The sequence below is a fragment of the Apodemus sylvaticus genome, chromosome 8 (assembly GCF_947179515.1).
Source record: "Apodemus sylvaticus chromosome 8, mApoSyl1.1, whole genome shotgun sequence".
Lineage (NCBI taxonomy): Eukaryota > Metazoa > Chordata > Mammalia > Rodentia > Muridae > Apodemus > Apodemus sylvaticus.
Window position 1 is genome coordinate 101,150,368 of NC_067479.1, and position 16,090 is coordinate 101,166,457.

The 16,090-nt window shown below is 40.9% G+C and overlaps 1 protein-coding gene across 4 annotated transcripts in view; it reads right to left on the reverse strand.

Moving 5' to 3' along the window:
- Positions 1-7,477: 7,477 nt before the first annotated feature.
- The window catches only part of Ccser2 (coiled-coil serine rich protein 2), a 114,575-nt gene continuing 105,962 nt past the window's right edge, over positions 7,478-16,090 (reverse strand). For 3 of the 4 annotated variants that reach the window (XM_052190194.1, XM_052190193.1, XM_052190199.1), the window contains one exon: positions 7,478-12,307. In XM_052190194.1, the coding sequence (XP_052046154.1) occupies positions 11,528-12,307 (780 nt within the window). In that variant the 3' untranslated portion in view covers positions 7,478-11,527. The remainder of the gene's footprint in view (positions 12,308-16,090) is intronic. The other variant, XM_052190195.1, reaches the window with a different exon arrangement.

Sequence of the window (16,090 nt, forward strand, 5' to 3'; positions counted from 1 at the left end):
CCCTAAGATGTAAAGATAAGCAACCATCTGGGAGAAAATAACTTCTCTAACCCATATCCCATAAGCAGCATGTATCTAAGCAGCTTGTATCTAGAACACAGAGTGCAACTTTACACTTCGGTAATACAAAGAATGCCCATAAGAAAACACAAAGATGTCGCTAGACTTGCCACCAAACACCATAAATGAATAACTCATGACAACACAGAAAGATAACCCATTAGCTATTAGGAAAAGGCAAATACAAAACCACAACTTGGCATCCATTTGCAGCCACTGGCCTGGATGCACTAGAAAAGCCCAGTGACAAAGGTTGGCAAGGACTGGAGGGTAGAGGACCACCAAACACTGCCTGTAACAAAACCAGGGGAATTGTGCAGGCCCCTTGGGAAATAGCTTGGCAGCTTCTTGAGAGAGTAAACACAAAAGTATCTCACCCCAGCAAATCCAGTCATAGGTGGATTCCCAAGAGAAAGAAAACTCCATCCATATGAAGGTCTAATCCCAGATGTTATTGGGGTCTCTATTCATAATAGCCCTAAATGGAAAATAAGTGCATGTCTTTCAGTTGGTGAGTGGATACACAAATTGTATATGCCCACACAAGGAAATACTAATGGAATCAAAGCTGTTTACAACTTCCCGTGATCGGATTGCATTGTAGTCATTTCTGCGGTGACCCAGGTAAGGGCCCATCTTCCTGACGTCAGAACTAGGGCTACAGTTTCGTGTATTCACTCCTTGTTTCACTCAGACTATGGAGGTTGACGGTGCTGTGTGTCAAAGATAGTTCAACTATTCGTTGTTGTTCTCTAACTTGGCTCGTTTGCTCCCTTGGCATTTATAAGCTGGGCATGTCCCTCTTGGGTTCACCATGTTAAATGTCCTTACTTCTCTTTGGCTCTGTCCACACGTTTCCAAATAGGAGTGCCAGAGGTGTAGATGTACTCTGTCTGAGCAGTGATTTCCTGGGTTCCGTTGCTAGAAAACTGCTGCAAGGTCCCGATTGTCACTATATTAGCGTCATCTTCATGCCTGAAAGGACAGAATGCTTACACACGTGGATGGGTTTCTAAACGATGGTTGAATGGTGCTAGACACTAGAACAGGCCAAACGAGGGGGAGAGGGGTTGCTTGGCTCACAATGCCCTTTGGCTGAAGACTCAGGGCTTCCGTGACTTTGTTCGTTAATGCCTGCCACCCCCCAAGCTTGGATGACTTGAAGAGCAGGCCACCGGATTCTGCTGCCTGGTTTTGAGCCAAGGAGGGAGAGCCTAATCTTTATGCTCTTCATTTATACCAAGCAGAGTTGGTCAGGCCAGCTCTAGGCAGCACAATGCTTCTTGGAGCTTTCTTTTTAAAGTTACAGGCTCACTGACTGTATTCTGTGAAGCAACAGCGGGGCAAGACAGGCTTCCCTGCTAAGATCGAAGCCACCCTTGACTTATTTTGTGTAAAGAAAGGAAATTCTCACGGTGGCAGCTGTGTTTCTTCCGTCATTTCTAGACTCCCTGGCCAGCGGCCAGTCTCACCAACGTCTCTCTAATGAAGTTATGCCATTATTTTTCTCTGCTTGAGAAAAATGGGCATTTCTCTTTGTTTCGGAACAGACCCCTGTCACTCAAAGATAGCATACCTTGCACATGCGCATTCGCTGTCTTATTCTTCTCTTGGCCTGATGGGAACGAGCGTTTCTACAGGGCCAGGCATGCGCACATGGTCAGCTGCACAGGGGCGAGGACAGAGAAAAGTGACGGAGAAGAGATGCTCTCTCTTCCCTCTTCTACCTGAAGGCCAGGGAGGTGAGAGTAGCACTCTTGGTGCCTTTCAAGCTGCGTGGTCTGGGCTTTCTCCAGCCTTTCAGCAGTTTCACCAGGTCAGAGGATTTTGTACTTTATATTGTACATTGTATATTATTTGAGAATTAGGCAGCTTTCAAACAAGGCACCATTCACTGGGCCCATCCTCTTTCGCAGACTCACTGGTGAGAAGATAAATTCTCTTTATGTACAGTTATCTTTATGTAGGGAAATTATCTTTATGTAGGGTCATATATATATATACATATATATGTATATATATATAGTATATGTATGTGTATATGTATATGCATATATGTATATTATATGTATGTGTATATGTATATGCATATATATATACACACACACACCTCTCTCTCTCTCTCTCTCTCTCTCTCTCTCTCTCTCTCTCTCTCTCTCTGTGTGTGTGTGTGTGTCTTAGAATTTTACTGCTGTAAACAAGACTCCATGAGAAGGCAACTCTTATAAAAGACATTTTATTAGGGCTGACATACAGGTTCAGAGGTTCAGTCCATTATCATCAAGGTGGGAGTATGATCACAGCATGCAGGCACATGGAGATCTGAGAGCTCCAACTCTTGTTCTGAAGGCAGACAGGCAACTAGGGTGAGGGTCTTACAACCCACACCTACAGTGACACACCTGCTCCAACAAGGCCACACCTCCTAATAGTGTCACTCTCCAAGTGAGGGCCAAGTATATACAAACCATCACAATATATATACACTTTGGAAACAGGATGGTTTCCAAAGCTCTCTCTTCTTATTTTGTACTTTTGTTTTTTTCCCTAAACTGATACAGCCAGTCATACATATGTATGTGTGTGTTGTTTGCACTTTGTGTGTGTGTGTGTTTCAAAAACATCCAGAGGGAAAATTGTGGCTTTATTGAACTTGTACAGACCTTATGCGTATAATATACATATATTTGCATATGATTTACAGTGCATTGAGCTTGAGCGCTGTAAGCTATCTCAAAGTCACAAACTACTTGAGGGGAGGTGCTTAGGTTATATGCAAGCAGTATGTGGTTTTGTTTAAGGAATTTGAGCACCCATGTATTTGGGTATTAAGAGCCCCAAACCAATCTTCCTCAGACACCAAAAGACAAATAAAATGTACTTCATCAATTTATCTTCTGCATATATACTTTACACAATCCAAGTATATAGTTGAAAGACATATTTAGTGGGTGTATCAGGTATACATCTCTCATTATAAATCCACTTTCAAATGTTTTTATCACTCAGTAAAGACCCACATACTCATTTATTAATGCTTACTCCTTCCTGTCAGATACTACATTTCCTTTTTGTGTTTATACATTTTCTACTGTATTTTTTTCAGATATAGCATCATACAAGATCTTATGTTAGACTTCTTCCATTTAGCAAGCCATAGCATATGTCAGTTCATTTCTTTCCTTACTAAATAGTATTTCCTTGTGTGGGCATATACAATTTGTGTATCCATTCACCAACTGAAAGACATGTACTTATTTTCCATTTAGGGCTATTACGAATAGAGACCCCCAATAACATCTGGGATTAGACCTTCATATGGATGTAGTTTTCTTTCTCTTGGGAATCCACCTATGACTGGATTTGCTGGGGTGAGATACTTTTGTGTTTACTCTCTCAAGAAGCTGCCAAGCTATTTTCCAAAGGGCCTGCAGAATTCCATGCCATTACAGGCAGAAAAAAAAAGTACTATGAAAAAGTAAATGTATATTATAAAGACACAACTGTGAAATATGTAAAATTGCACCATTATTATTTTATGCAGGTATTTATAAGAATGTGCACAAAACTTCAACGCACAAGCCTTTATCTCTTAACTTGCTTATGAATTGTTATAATACAGGTATTTGAATATTGTGAATATAATGTGAATATTCTGGTAAATATTTAAGACAATTGTGTAGCTGTGGAATTATCTTGTGTGTGTGGAAATCAGCCATCCTCTTGAGATGTGGGTTATTTTGGGATTTCCACACAATCTTTGAATGCAGCGTTGTATCATGAGCAGAATGCTACAACACTGTGTATCTCTCCAACGGCTGGCCAGGGCAAGGGCATGTCTTGTTGACTCCTTGTACTTCAATGGTTGTTCTGTGCTGTAACTATTTGCATCATTCTTTTAGAATAATGGTTCCCTGGGCTATCCTACTGAATTTCTGGGAGCCCTGAAAGGCTCTTCCATTGCCCAAGACAAACTCTCTCAGAATAACAGATCCAAAGGCTCAAGCTTCATGGGGTACCCATGGCTGGCCCAAGTCATATCCTGGGCAATGCAAAACAGTCCACAGCACCAGGACTCTGACCGTCTCATATGCTCATCTCAAAATCAAACAAAATGAGTTACAGCAATAATCCATCACAGACTATTAATTTTGCCAGTGCAACTCACATTTGCACTGGACCTACCTTAGTGGGTCATATAGATACAAAACATCAGCTATAATTTGTCACAGAAACTTAAGTTTCCTGTAATTTAAAACTACTGTGAACCAATGTGAACAACAGGTTGATTGGTGAATGTGTTGGTATGTGCTAATAATCTTATTTTTGTCAACATTTTAAAAATCCCCAATGCAACTCTTAATTATGAAAGCAGTAGTTTTCAAGGTGAGTTCCTCTGTGGCCTGGAAAACCTGTAGTGTCCACTTGAGCTCTGTACATTGTCTGGGCTGCAACATCTGTGTTCCTGGATCTCTCCCAGGACCCCACAGGCCAGGGAGCATACCTAGTATTCCTTCCTCTGCGGTGATTGATCCCTGAGATATGATTTGGCTATAAAAAATATCCATTCTGTAGCAATTTGCAGACCCCACATGACTGAGAATGAATTTACAGGCCATACTTCAGAATCCAGGAAACAAGTAATTCCATGTTTATAGCCGAGGAAGCAGAAAAGAGCCTGTGTGAGGAAGTTCCTTTTATCATGTTTACAAAGAATGACATTAAATGGAGGGGTGTGATGCTGGGCAGAAGACCCAGAAGAGAAAATGCTCTCCCCCGAGATTCATCCTGAGAGAATCAGGCAGAGGGCAAGATATTAAAAATACCTCGATTGTGTCTGAATAAGAGAATGAGGTGAGGGGAAAGAATGGACCTGAATCTGAATACAGCAAGACTGAGAAGCACCTAAAGAAATGTTCAACATCCTTAGTCATCAGGGAAATGCAAATCAAAACCCTGAGATTTCACCTCAGACAAGTCAGAATGGCTAAGATCAAAAACTCAGGAGACAACAGGTGCTGGCTAGAATGTGGAGAAAGAGGAACACTCTACCACTGCTGGTGGGATTGCAAGTTGGTACAACCACTCTGGAAATCAGCCTGGCAGTTCCTCAGAAAACTGGGCATGATACTACCGGAGGACCCTGCTATACCTCTCCTGGACATATACCCAGAGGATTCCCTGGCATTCAATAAGGACACATGCTCCACTATGTTCATAGCAGCCTTATTTATAATAGCCAGAAGCTGGAAAGAACCCAGATGTTCCTCAGTGGAGGAATGGATACAGAAAATGTGGTATATTTACACTATGGAATACTAGTCAGCTATTAAAAACAATGAATTCATGAAATTCTTAGGCAAGTGGGTGTAATTGGAGAATGTCATCCTGAGGCGACCCAATCACAAAACTACACTCATGGTATGCACTCACTGATAAGCAGATATTAGCCCAGAAGCTTGGAATACCCAAGAAACAATTCACATATCAAATGATGCCCAAGAAGGAAGAAAGTAGAGGCCCCTGGTCCTGGAAAGACTCAGTGCAGCAGTGTAGGGGAATACCAGGACAGGGAAACGAGAAGGGGTTGATTGGGGAACAGGGCTTATGGGACTTTCAGGGAGGGGGGAATCCATGAAAGGGGAAATCATTTGATATGTAAATAAATATATCTAATAAAAAATAAATTAAATATAAAAAAAAAGATCTTTGACATGAGGTGGTAAAAGGGAAGTTAGTTTAAGAGGGTTAAGAAACCACAACATTAAATTCTAAGAATATACAGTAGAAGGCAGGATATGATTTTTATGTGGCTAAAATGTTTGTGTGTGTATATAAATACACACACACACACACACACATACACATAAACACACTAGAACACCATGTGGGAATTAAAACACAGAATAAATGAACCTGGATAGGAATAAGCATGTCTCCTTCCTGTCACAGTAAACAGGGGAAGCAAGGAGGGACCACTGTTCCTGAAGTGAACGGTGCGGTTGCTGAAACTGAACTAGCTTTCTGCTCCAGGCTCAGGGCCCACCAGAGCCACCGCACCACCTCCCCTCAGACCCAACACTAGAAGACAGAACCACTACCTTCTGCTTGGATGTCCTTCCTGTGGGGAAAGACTACTTTTAGAATGGAACAGATAGAGCCAACAGTGTAAGTGAAGGCACTGAAGTGACCATGCTCAGTTGGACAAGACGGAGTCACTGGGAGCCTGTATTCACTGTAGAGTCCGTCTGCCTCCAAGGTGACAGTACCTCCTGCCGGCATGGGAAATGCCAGCCAAACTTAGTTACTAATGGAGTATCCCACAACTCTTTCTGGGATATACATATATACATATAAATGTACATACATACATACAAATCTGTACTTTAGATCAATACAATAGTAGTTATCTTTGTATCAGTTTTTAATGGCTTATCTGATTAGGAAATACAAATTATACATTCCCTATTTGTATGTAAAATCTTATTAAACAAGTTTTTCATTGAAGGAATTTTGTATATATGTATTACTTAAAAATGATGGAAAATTATATGACATATTCTTCCTCACATAACTTTGCAATTGAGGTAGTTTCTTCAGACTATCAAAATGCATCCTAGTATTCTTTTTTTTTCAACAAACGTTATTTATTGAGACATTTCAATATCAATGGTCTCAATAGATAAGCCAGATTAACAGAAGGGATATGAACAGGAACTATTGTGCTGCATCCAAGAGCCACAAGTTAACATTGAAGATAAACATCTTAAGGTAAAGGTTGAAAAAAGATTTCCCAAGCAAATGAATGCATAAAACAAGCTGATGCAGATTTTTTTAATATTGGAAAAATTAGACTTCAAGACAAAAATAATTTAAGGAATACTGCATACTCGTTAAAGTGAAAATAGTGTCTAGGACATTAAAATTCTCAAAATGAGTGAGCCAAGCACAGAGGCACTCAAGTTCATAAAAGAAATAACTTTTTTTTCATTTTTTTTATTGAGTATCTTCTTCATTTACATTGCCAATGGTAAAACCTTTCCCAATTTCCCCCCTCCCAAAAGATTCCCTACCCCTCCTCCCACCCCCTGCCTCCATGTATATGCCCCTCTACCCAACACACCCCCACCTCCCCCCAACCCCCAACACCTCGTCCGTTTACCTTTGTTGGGGCCTCTATTGAGCCTTTACCTGACACCAAAGACCACAGCAGGTACTTTTTTTCAAATAGAAACCAAAGCACAAGACTGTTGCAATCAGTGAAGACATGGAACAACTCAGTCCTGCAATTCCCAGGTCCCAGCTTGGGGTATAACAAGTGAGGAAGGAAGCTTGTAAATGAAAAATCAGAATTTGAAAATAGCAGTATTCTATATTGTTAGTGGGGAAAGGAGATTAAACAAACTGGAGACAAGCACATTTTTATAATTATGAACTTTATTTTTTATTTACTAAGCCAACACTTTCAGGAAAGAGACTTTATATCCGGTTTCCATAATTCATTTTACAGGCAAATTCTAATATACATTATGTACTCTGAACTGGATTGTAAAATCAATGGGAGAACATTGCAGATGTTGTTTCTGGTTTTAGCCAGTCATGGCCAAGTTAAGTTCTCAAGGCCAGCACTATTCATTTGGGCAATGCTCTACCAGGAAGAAAGGGGCAGCTTTTACTCAACAAGGTCAAGACACAAGCTTTAATCAATTACATAATTATAGGAACCTCATAATCATTTGTCCAAATATATCCTCTCAAGTTGCTGCAGCAGAAAGTTAAAGGGACCTGTAGAAAGACCAAGAAAAAATAGAACTCAAGCTTCCGCATGAGGAAAAGAGCAGGTGATCATCTCCGAGGAAAATCCCACGTGTTGAAGGTACGGCTCTACTTCATTTTCAAATGTGTGCATATGCATGCAGACATAACTACCCAAGCTAACGCAGCAACATGGAAGCCACTGTGGAGAATGGAGCGAGTGGAAATGGTGCTGCAGTCTTTCTGGACTCCAGTACAAGCTCTTTTGACCCCAAAGTGCAACCTCGGGAAACTGGTAGGACCACTAGGGTGGTAAGCCAGGAAGCCACCTGCATCTGGAACACCATCTACGGCAGGCACGGGACCTCAGAAGGGACTTTACCGGGATCAAGTTGTCTTGATACACTGAGTAAAATATTTAAAGGGATGATGGACATTCAAAGAAAACTTAGTGCTATCATGGGACAGTGGCATGCTGGGATACAGTTCTGGGAAAAAGCTGTACAGCCACCTTCAACAACTGCAGAGAAATTGATTTTACTAAACAAAGCCACACCCAGAGGAGGCATCTTGATATTTCAGGCACATCTCCAAGCAATTAAGCTCATTTAAAGTGCGTATCTGATATTTTCTTTTGTACTCAGATTTTTACTTGCTAAAATGCTTAGTAAGTTCCCTAACATCTATATAAATACAATGAACAGTAGTCAATGTGCCTGAAAATACTGAACGAATAAAAATGAGACACAAAAGAAAAATAACAGGTAGGTAAGTCTCAGTGTTTAGAAATCTTAAAAATGATACAACTCTAGAATCCTTTGTTGGATGTCTTGAAATCGCCTGGCCCTATGCCAATGAACATCTTAGAACAAGCAAAACTCTAGATCAAAAAACAGACTTTTTTTTTTAAATGCATCCTATTAAAGAGCCAAGTAAATAATTCTGTATATTCTTTTCTCTTTCGTGCATGTGAAAATTATCCAGTGCCACCCTTGGGACTTAGAATTCACCTACTCCCACTGTCTTCACTGACAGAACAGGGAGAGTGAACTAAGCTCCTGCAGAGGACGGTTGGTAGCGAGTTGAGGTGGTTTACAGACACCATCAAGAGAGTGAGCCACCTTGAGAAAATGACCTCTGCTTGTTCAGCAGTGCTGGGCCCTCATTGGACTGCTTGGTGCTACTGGGGCAGACAAGATGATATTCTTGCAGCTTTTCCAGAAAACTGCAGGCCAACAGCCTGGTATTTGTGAAGGCACCCCAACTGTTTTCTCTGGGCAGTGTATCTGAAGCACACATTGCGCTTTGGAGGCAAACGGATGAGGGCCGGGAATGCAGCTCACTTGGTAGAGTGCTTGTCTGGCACACACTGAGCCCAAGATTCCAGTCTCCAGCGCCACACAGAACCAGGGGTGGCAGTGCACGCCTGTAATCTCAGCACTCGGGAGATGGAGGCAGGAGATCAAAAATCCAAGGTTATCTTTGGCTACACTGTGAGTTAGAGACCAGCCTGGCATGTGTGAGGCTCTTATCTCAAGGAAAACGAAATACATTGATAAGCCTGCCCGTCTTCTACCAAGACTGAGGCCCAACAAAGGTTTCGAGAAGGTGAACTGGTAGATAAATATTTCTACAAATTTATCAGGGAGAAAAAAAAATTAAAGTGGGCCAAAAATTAGAATAAAGAAATTACTAGAGTCAACACTTTAACATAATAGGCAACAAAGACATTTCCCTCAGACAAGAGGGCTATAAATAAATTTAAAAATTAAAACTTTCCTTCAAGAATAAACTAATTTGTGGAAGTATTCCATAAAGTCTATTCAAGTCTCTGATGAAAAAAAAAAAAAAAACAAAAACAACAACAACCCTAATACATTACTGAGTATGTTCTATTGCAGGGACTAGAGTATGACTGCAGCTGATGTGCGATCCATGAGGTTAGTTTTCATTCTCCGTAAGGAGAAAGCATATGTGCCCATACACACCTGTGCCAGCCTGGCTCAGCTCTCATGACAAGGAGTAAGTGCTGCGGCCCACAGCTGAGATGACTTGGCACAGCATATCCTGAGCTTCTTGACTGTGGTGTGAGACTATGCTCGCCTGTTCCCAAACTGGGAAAAGGTCTCCTTCTCCAAAAAGGCAAATTCACTTGAGGGGTTCTGACATTTAAGGGAAGACTGCCCCCAAAGGGTAGCAAATATGACTTTGCAACTTTGCACTAATGTATTTGATAACACATTTCTCTTTATAACCTAGGTACATAAAAAGGAAGTCATAGACATTTGTTTTGGCCATAATTCCTTTTGACACATTTTTGGTCAGCTATCAGATACCCATCCCTTAAGGTTATCTTTCTGAGAAATCTTAATGTGAATTAAACAAAGTATGATCAGCCTAAAGATGGCATGATTTGGGCAAACATGAGGTAAATTCACTCAACTGCTTGAGAAGTGGCCAGAAGCACAGCTAGGTTCCTGTACATGGTTCACCTGGAGGTCCAACAGCTACCTTCCACTGGACATCTGGAGCAATCTCTCTTTAGAAAGTATTCTTTCCTACCTACAACTTAATTTCCCCCCAAAATCTACTTTTCAAGAAACTGTCATTCGACCTTTTACCAACAGAAAAGCGAAACTTAGGAAACCCAGAAAAGTGACTTATGATAGTCTTAAATTTATATATTTCTCTTAAAGTGTTTCAACTCATTTTTTATAGAAAATAAGCTTTAAAACCCTCTTTTATATCCCAACCTCTTTTATATTGCAAAATTTTGTGCAAATATCTCAAGTCCATTATTCTAGTCTTCAGACACTAGGAAAAAGTCAATAAATACAAATATTATAATAAAGACTTAATTTTAAATTTTCAATGTATGTTATGGAAACTTGAAAGTAATATGATGAATCCATAAGTTAATGAAATTCAAAAGTCAATTACCAGCATAAAACTCTAGCACCAACAGTTACAATTGATATACCATAGGCATCTCAAGCTCTCCAAATTTACCCAGTAGCAATAAAAGCGAATGGTAAATGTGTGTGTAAAACAAGATGTTACTGCAACGTAGAATTGGCTTACATAAAATAATGACAACTGTTAGCGTCGGAATTTGTCCTGATAAGTGGAGAAACAGTAGGACTAGATTATTGATCCAAGAAAGGAGAGAGAAAACTGGTAAGGACTCCTGTCCTAAAAGCCTGGTCTTACCATTAGGGGACCTTTTGCATAGACCTCATAACTATACAAAACCCGGCCAGAAGCCTGCTTACAGACAACTAGCTTCCGTCATCATTATGGATCTTTAGTTAAAACAGCAACCAGACTCACAAGAGGACTAAGCATTGGGGTGAGATTCTGGTAACCAGTTATTACATACCACAGCAGGACTAAATCAGCAAAGTGCACATCTTGCCTGATAAATGGAATACTTTGACTTTTCTGGTATGTAGAAAGAGGGCTGGATAGCATGAGGAGGGACTTGGGCCTCTGAGATGGATAAGTAAACTTGTGTTTACCTGAGACAAGTCTGTGCAAATGGTATGTAATTCAACCAGGATATAAAATGGAAGAACCAAACTAGTAGAAGCTTCTGCATTTTAATTTTAAGATTTGCTGAAATGGAACCTCCAACACAGTAATAAGCTGCACATAAAGCTATCAGAGAGCAGACTGTTTTCAAAGGACAAATTGGCAGGTGATGGCTATGCACTTAATGTATCTTTGGTTTAGGAAGACGAGAATATCGATTAGAGGCCACACAATCCCCAGAATGCAAACTGCTGTGTGGAGCATGCAGTTCTTTTGGTCGTGCCAAGGGCCTTGGGATGCTTGTCTTGGCCTGGAAGTTCTGAGGCTCTACTTGGGGAGTGCTTATTTGTTTTTGCTTGAAAGAGCCAGAAGGGGGACGGAGTTTAGATGTTTTCAGATTCAAATGATTTGCAAGATTGTTTTGATTGGATGTTGGCTGATGTTTTGAATTGCATGGTGTGATTCCTGGTGCCTTCTTACATGTGGAAGTTCTACTTGGTGATGAATCAGAATCTGGAGAAGGTGTCAAAGAACTCAAGTTGGATGGCTTTAAAAGCTGCAGGGACTTGGGCTGAGGACATTGGTTTCTTCCACCCCTCTTAGTCTGGTCGACTGTACTTGACTGGGAAGGGGTCTGAGGAGGAGTTACAAACTGTATGTCACTAGGTTTTTTCTCTGCCAAACGATAAGGCTCTTGAGCATTCAGAGTCATGCTCAGGTTCGATTCAGAAGGTATGTCCTTCAGCACATCCCCTGTGGACGAAAAAGGACACCTTTCCAAACCGCGGCCGTTGTCCTGTTGCAAGCCGTGTGCAATGCTTCCATCTGGATGTGGACCACCCGAACTCATGCTGTGAGCTGCATATTCACTGTGGGCCTCGTGACGTTGTGACTTTATTAATTTTCCCTGGGCGTGGTCTGTAGATCTGGGAAGGCTGCTGGAAGGCTGTAGTACTTGAGGCTGTTAAAATTTAAAAACATCACCAACAATTTATATTAAAAATTTACCAAGAATTAATGCAAGTTTAATTACAATTAGACAAAACTGCCACTTATACTTTAATATGGAAAATATGTGATTTATTTTAAAGAATGAATTGCAATATCCAAGCAAACTCATGACACATATAAAAATGATAATGCAAACAAAAATGATACAAGCAGCAAACACTGAACAAGATCCAAAATTAAATGGGACAAAAGCGGGGAGGGAATCCCTGTACCATTAGATTTATTAATCTTCAACCTTTTCTACAAGAGATCCAGAGGACATTTCAGTAGCACTTTGATTTAATTTCCTTATGTGGCGCTAATGTGGCTTCAGCATATTACCCACTTTATTTTATACACATCACTGTTTTACATATATGTGCATATGTGCACCATGTGCATGCTTGGTAACTATGGAGGCTAAATTAGGGCATCAGATCCCCTGAAACCAAAGTTACAGCTGGTTCTAAGGTGCCCTGTGGTTGGGAACTGGTCCAGGTCCTATGCAAGAGCATTCAGAGCTCTTAACCACAGAGTCATCTCTCTAGCTATTATGCATTTTAAAATTCATTTTTTAATTTTTGTTGTCAAATTCTGTAGCTCTTTTGAGAATTACCAAATACAAGATTTAGAATAATTCTTACCAAATACAAGATTTAGAAAAACAATAATTAGTATTGTTTATGTGAAATTCTAGTAACTTACACAAAAGCATCCAATACACTTAGCCCAGTATGTGCAAAGCACTAAGTTCAACCCTTAGAGTCCCAGCAAGCCAAAAGTCGTTTCAGTGACAGCTGAGAATCTAGAAATGCAAGCACCAGAACTAGAAGGGAAGCACAGAAGACAAGGTCTGAAGGCCATGCGGCCTTGTGTACCGTCAGCAGCCTTCCAAGATGACACTTTTACACACTCAAGAGAACATATGACGTCCTTTATTTTTGGCTAGCCAGTTTTTAGTTTTGTTTAAGAAAGGTACAAACTAACTAACAAAGGGGTCATTTAAAACAATCAGCAACCATTTCCTCTCCTAGATATATACTTTCTATTTAATATTTTGGGCTAAAGTTTCAAAAACTTTGAGTTTGAAATGTGAATTTTAGTGAATTGTTTTTCACTAATGCAATGCTTTTTAACTATGCTAATCTACAAATAACCCTCCGCAGTGCCTCTCAGCACGCCTGCTGCAGGAATGGACCTCTCAGACCTCATCCCCGTGTTCTGTTACTCCTTGGCCAACACTGGAGGTGTCTGCTCAGGGTCAGCAGTGACAGACTGGAGTGCCGTGGCTAGGACTGATTGAGAACAGGTTCACCGCTTGGAGGGGATGGCTGAGCAGGGCCGAATGCTTTAAAAGGTGGGGAGGAATCCTAAGATATCATGCCAGTCAATTCTCCAGCACAGAGGAAGGAGAGGCCCACAAACTCCAACTCCTGTGGAGGTATGGCCCAGCTGTCAGCCTTGGGGGAAGGGCGTCCGTTCCCTTTATGGATGCTACCCCTGGTAGGTTAGCCAAGCTGCAGTGGGAAGGCAATAAACCAAGGAGACACAAATTGGATTGACAGGTTATTTTATTTTTACTCTTTAAAGAGAATACAAGGTTGGGATGCAGAGGTGCAGACAACCCTGGGAAGGGACGGGGAAGAACTGAGGGGTGAGAATGATCAAAGCCCACGGATGCAGCCAGTAAGGTGTTTAAGAAAAAAACCTATTTAAAAGGCAAAACAATAGTCAAAATTAATCTGTACAGAAAAATAAATATTAACATTAACTCTAACTATACAAAGTTTAAAATAAAGCTAGACTGATTACTGCCTAAAGCTAACTATTCCAGACTTCAAAGTCAGTCATAACCTATTACCATGGAGATGAATACAATGTTGCCTAACATGAAAGGTACCAAAATTCAGTGGATTCTCCTGAAGGTTTCCTAGTAAGCATATAAAAGTAATCACAAATGTCAAAAAGACTTACTAGAAAGATCAAACAGGGTCACACTAAGGAAGCCAAGACCTCCCCAGGGCGGGGCCTAGCACTAACCGCCAAGCATAGGCCCTGCTTTCTTTTCTCATCTCCAAATAAAATAAAGTTTTCTCACACTGATGTAAAAGATCTTAAAGCCATTTAGACACTGAAAATATCAGTGACCATTTTTTAAAATGTATTTTTAATGTTCATTGCCCTAGGAACAAAAACATGCTCCTGGACTACAAAAATCTCCTTTTCTTGTTAAGACACAGGAGTCAGAGAGCTGCCCCTCCAGCAGGACATGAGACACCCACTCACACTGAAGACTTCTCATGCTCCCTACTTCACAGAGACATACACGGACAGACAGTGGGCAGAAGGACACACTGTAGGTATCCAACGGGACAAACCTCCAGTTACAATACTAACAAGTAGAAAGCGACAGAGTTTCTAAGAATATAGCATGTTGAGCCTTTATCTGAAGAAATAAGACCAAACAGTTACACAGATAAAGTCAATTATCATCTAATTAGAAATAAGCAGTGATTTTTATAAGATAAATAATATAAATTTTATATTTCATAAAAATATTTTTAGTAATATAATTAATGTCCCTATCCTAAAATGATCGCTTTATGTTTGAAAACTGTAATTCGGGAAATTCCACCATTATGAAGAGTAAAGGACTCTTTCAAGGAAGAGCAGAAAATTGCTATACTGTGAGGGCTGAGGAGATGACGGTGGGGAAGCGTCATACCACAGACACAGACTAGACTGGCACTAACACATACAAGCTACCTGCTAACAGCTTCCACACACACGTGTGCATTGACCTGCATAGTTCTAGGAGGGAGAAACCCAGGGGCGGCCACTCAACAGTCCCAAGCTTGACAGAGCTCCTTATGTAGAGCAGGAAAAAGAAGCAAGTAAAGCACTTCTGACAACATGTGATCCAAAAGAAAGTAAAAGCCTGACTGGAGAGAAAACACACAAATGTACAAATGACTGGACTGAGTTCTTAAATGGGGAAAGGAAGGACTGCAGAGACCTGGGCTGCTTCCTGACCATGACCAACAGAAACCACGCTGCTGTCTCACTAAGATGCCATGGCAGTGTGGAGAACACTGCTGGGGAACAGACATGCTGCCTAAGTCAGTATGCGGCTGATGAGCACTCCTGGGGACAGTAAGCAGAGGTCTGAGGACTCAGAGCATTTCAGGATCTTACTTTTGTAGAACGGAGACAATCAGTGAGGGGAAGAACCTCTAAGTATTTAGTCAGGTAGTGAACAGCCCAACAACGATCACCAACAGCTCAAGTAAAATCAGCATACTAATGGGCAATAAGACAGGTCAACCAGACTTTAGAAGGAAATTTACAATATTTCCTGTTATCTGGGCAAGGTCTCACAGGAAGTACCTTGCATTTCATGGCCTTTAGAGGTTCACAAGACCCATAACCTAAGGCAACAGAAATCCAAGCACCATTGGGGGATTCAGGAATCCTCCTGTAGTAACAGATGAGTGAGACTTAGTACTCTGTCCTTGGAACATGTAGGGGGTTTGGTAGGAACGTTCTCAGATGTAGACTGATGTCCAGACCCTCTTCCTGGACTCTACAACTGCAAGTTTCACATGAGAGTTTTAAATAAATGTCACTATTCTACAAACTTTGCAAATTCTACGGATTCTACAAATTCCTCAGGGTAAAGGTCACATGTCAAGGACAACGACAGCAACAGGCACTACTGGGGAACTTGTGCAAAGGTTTGATGGCCATCTTTGGC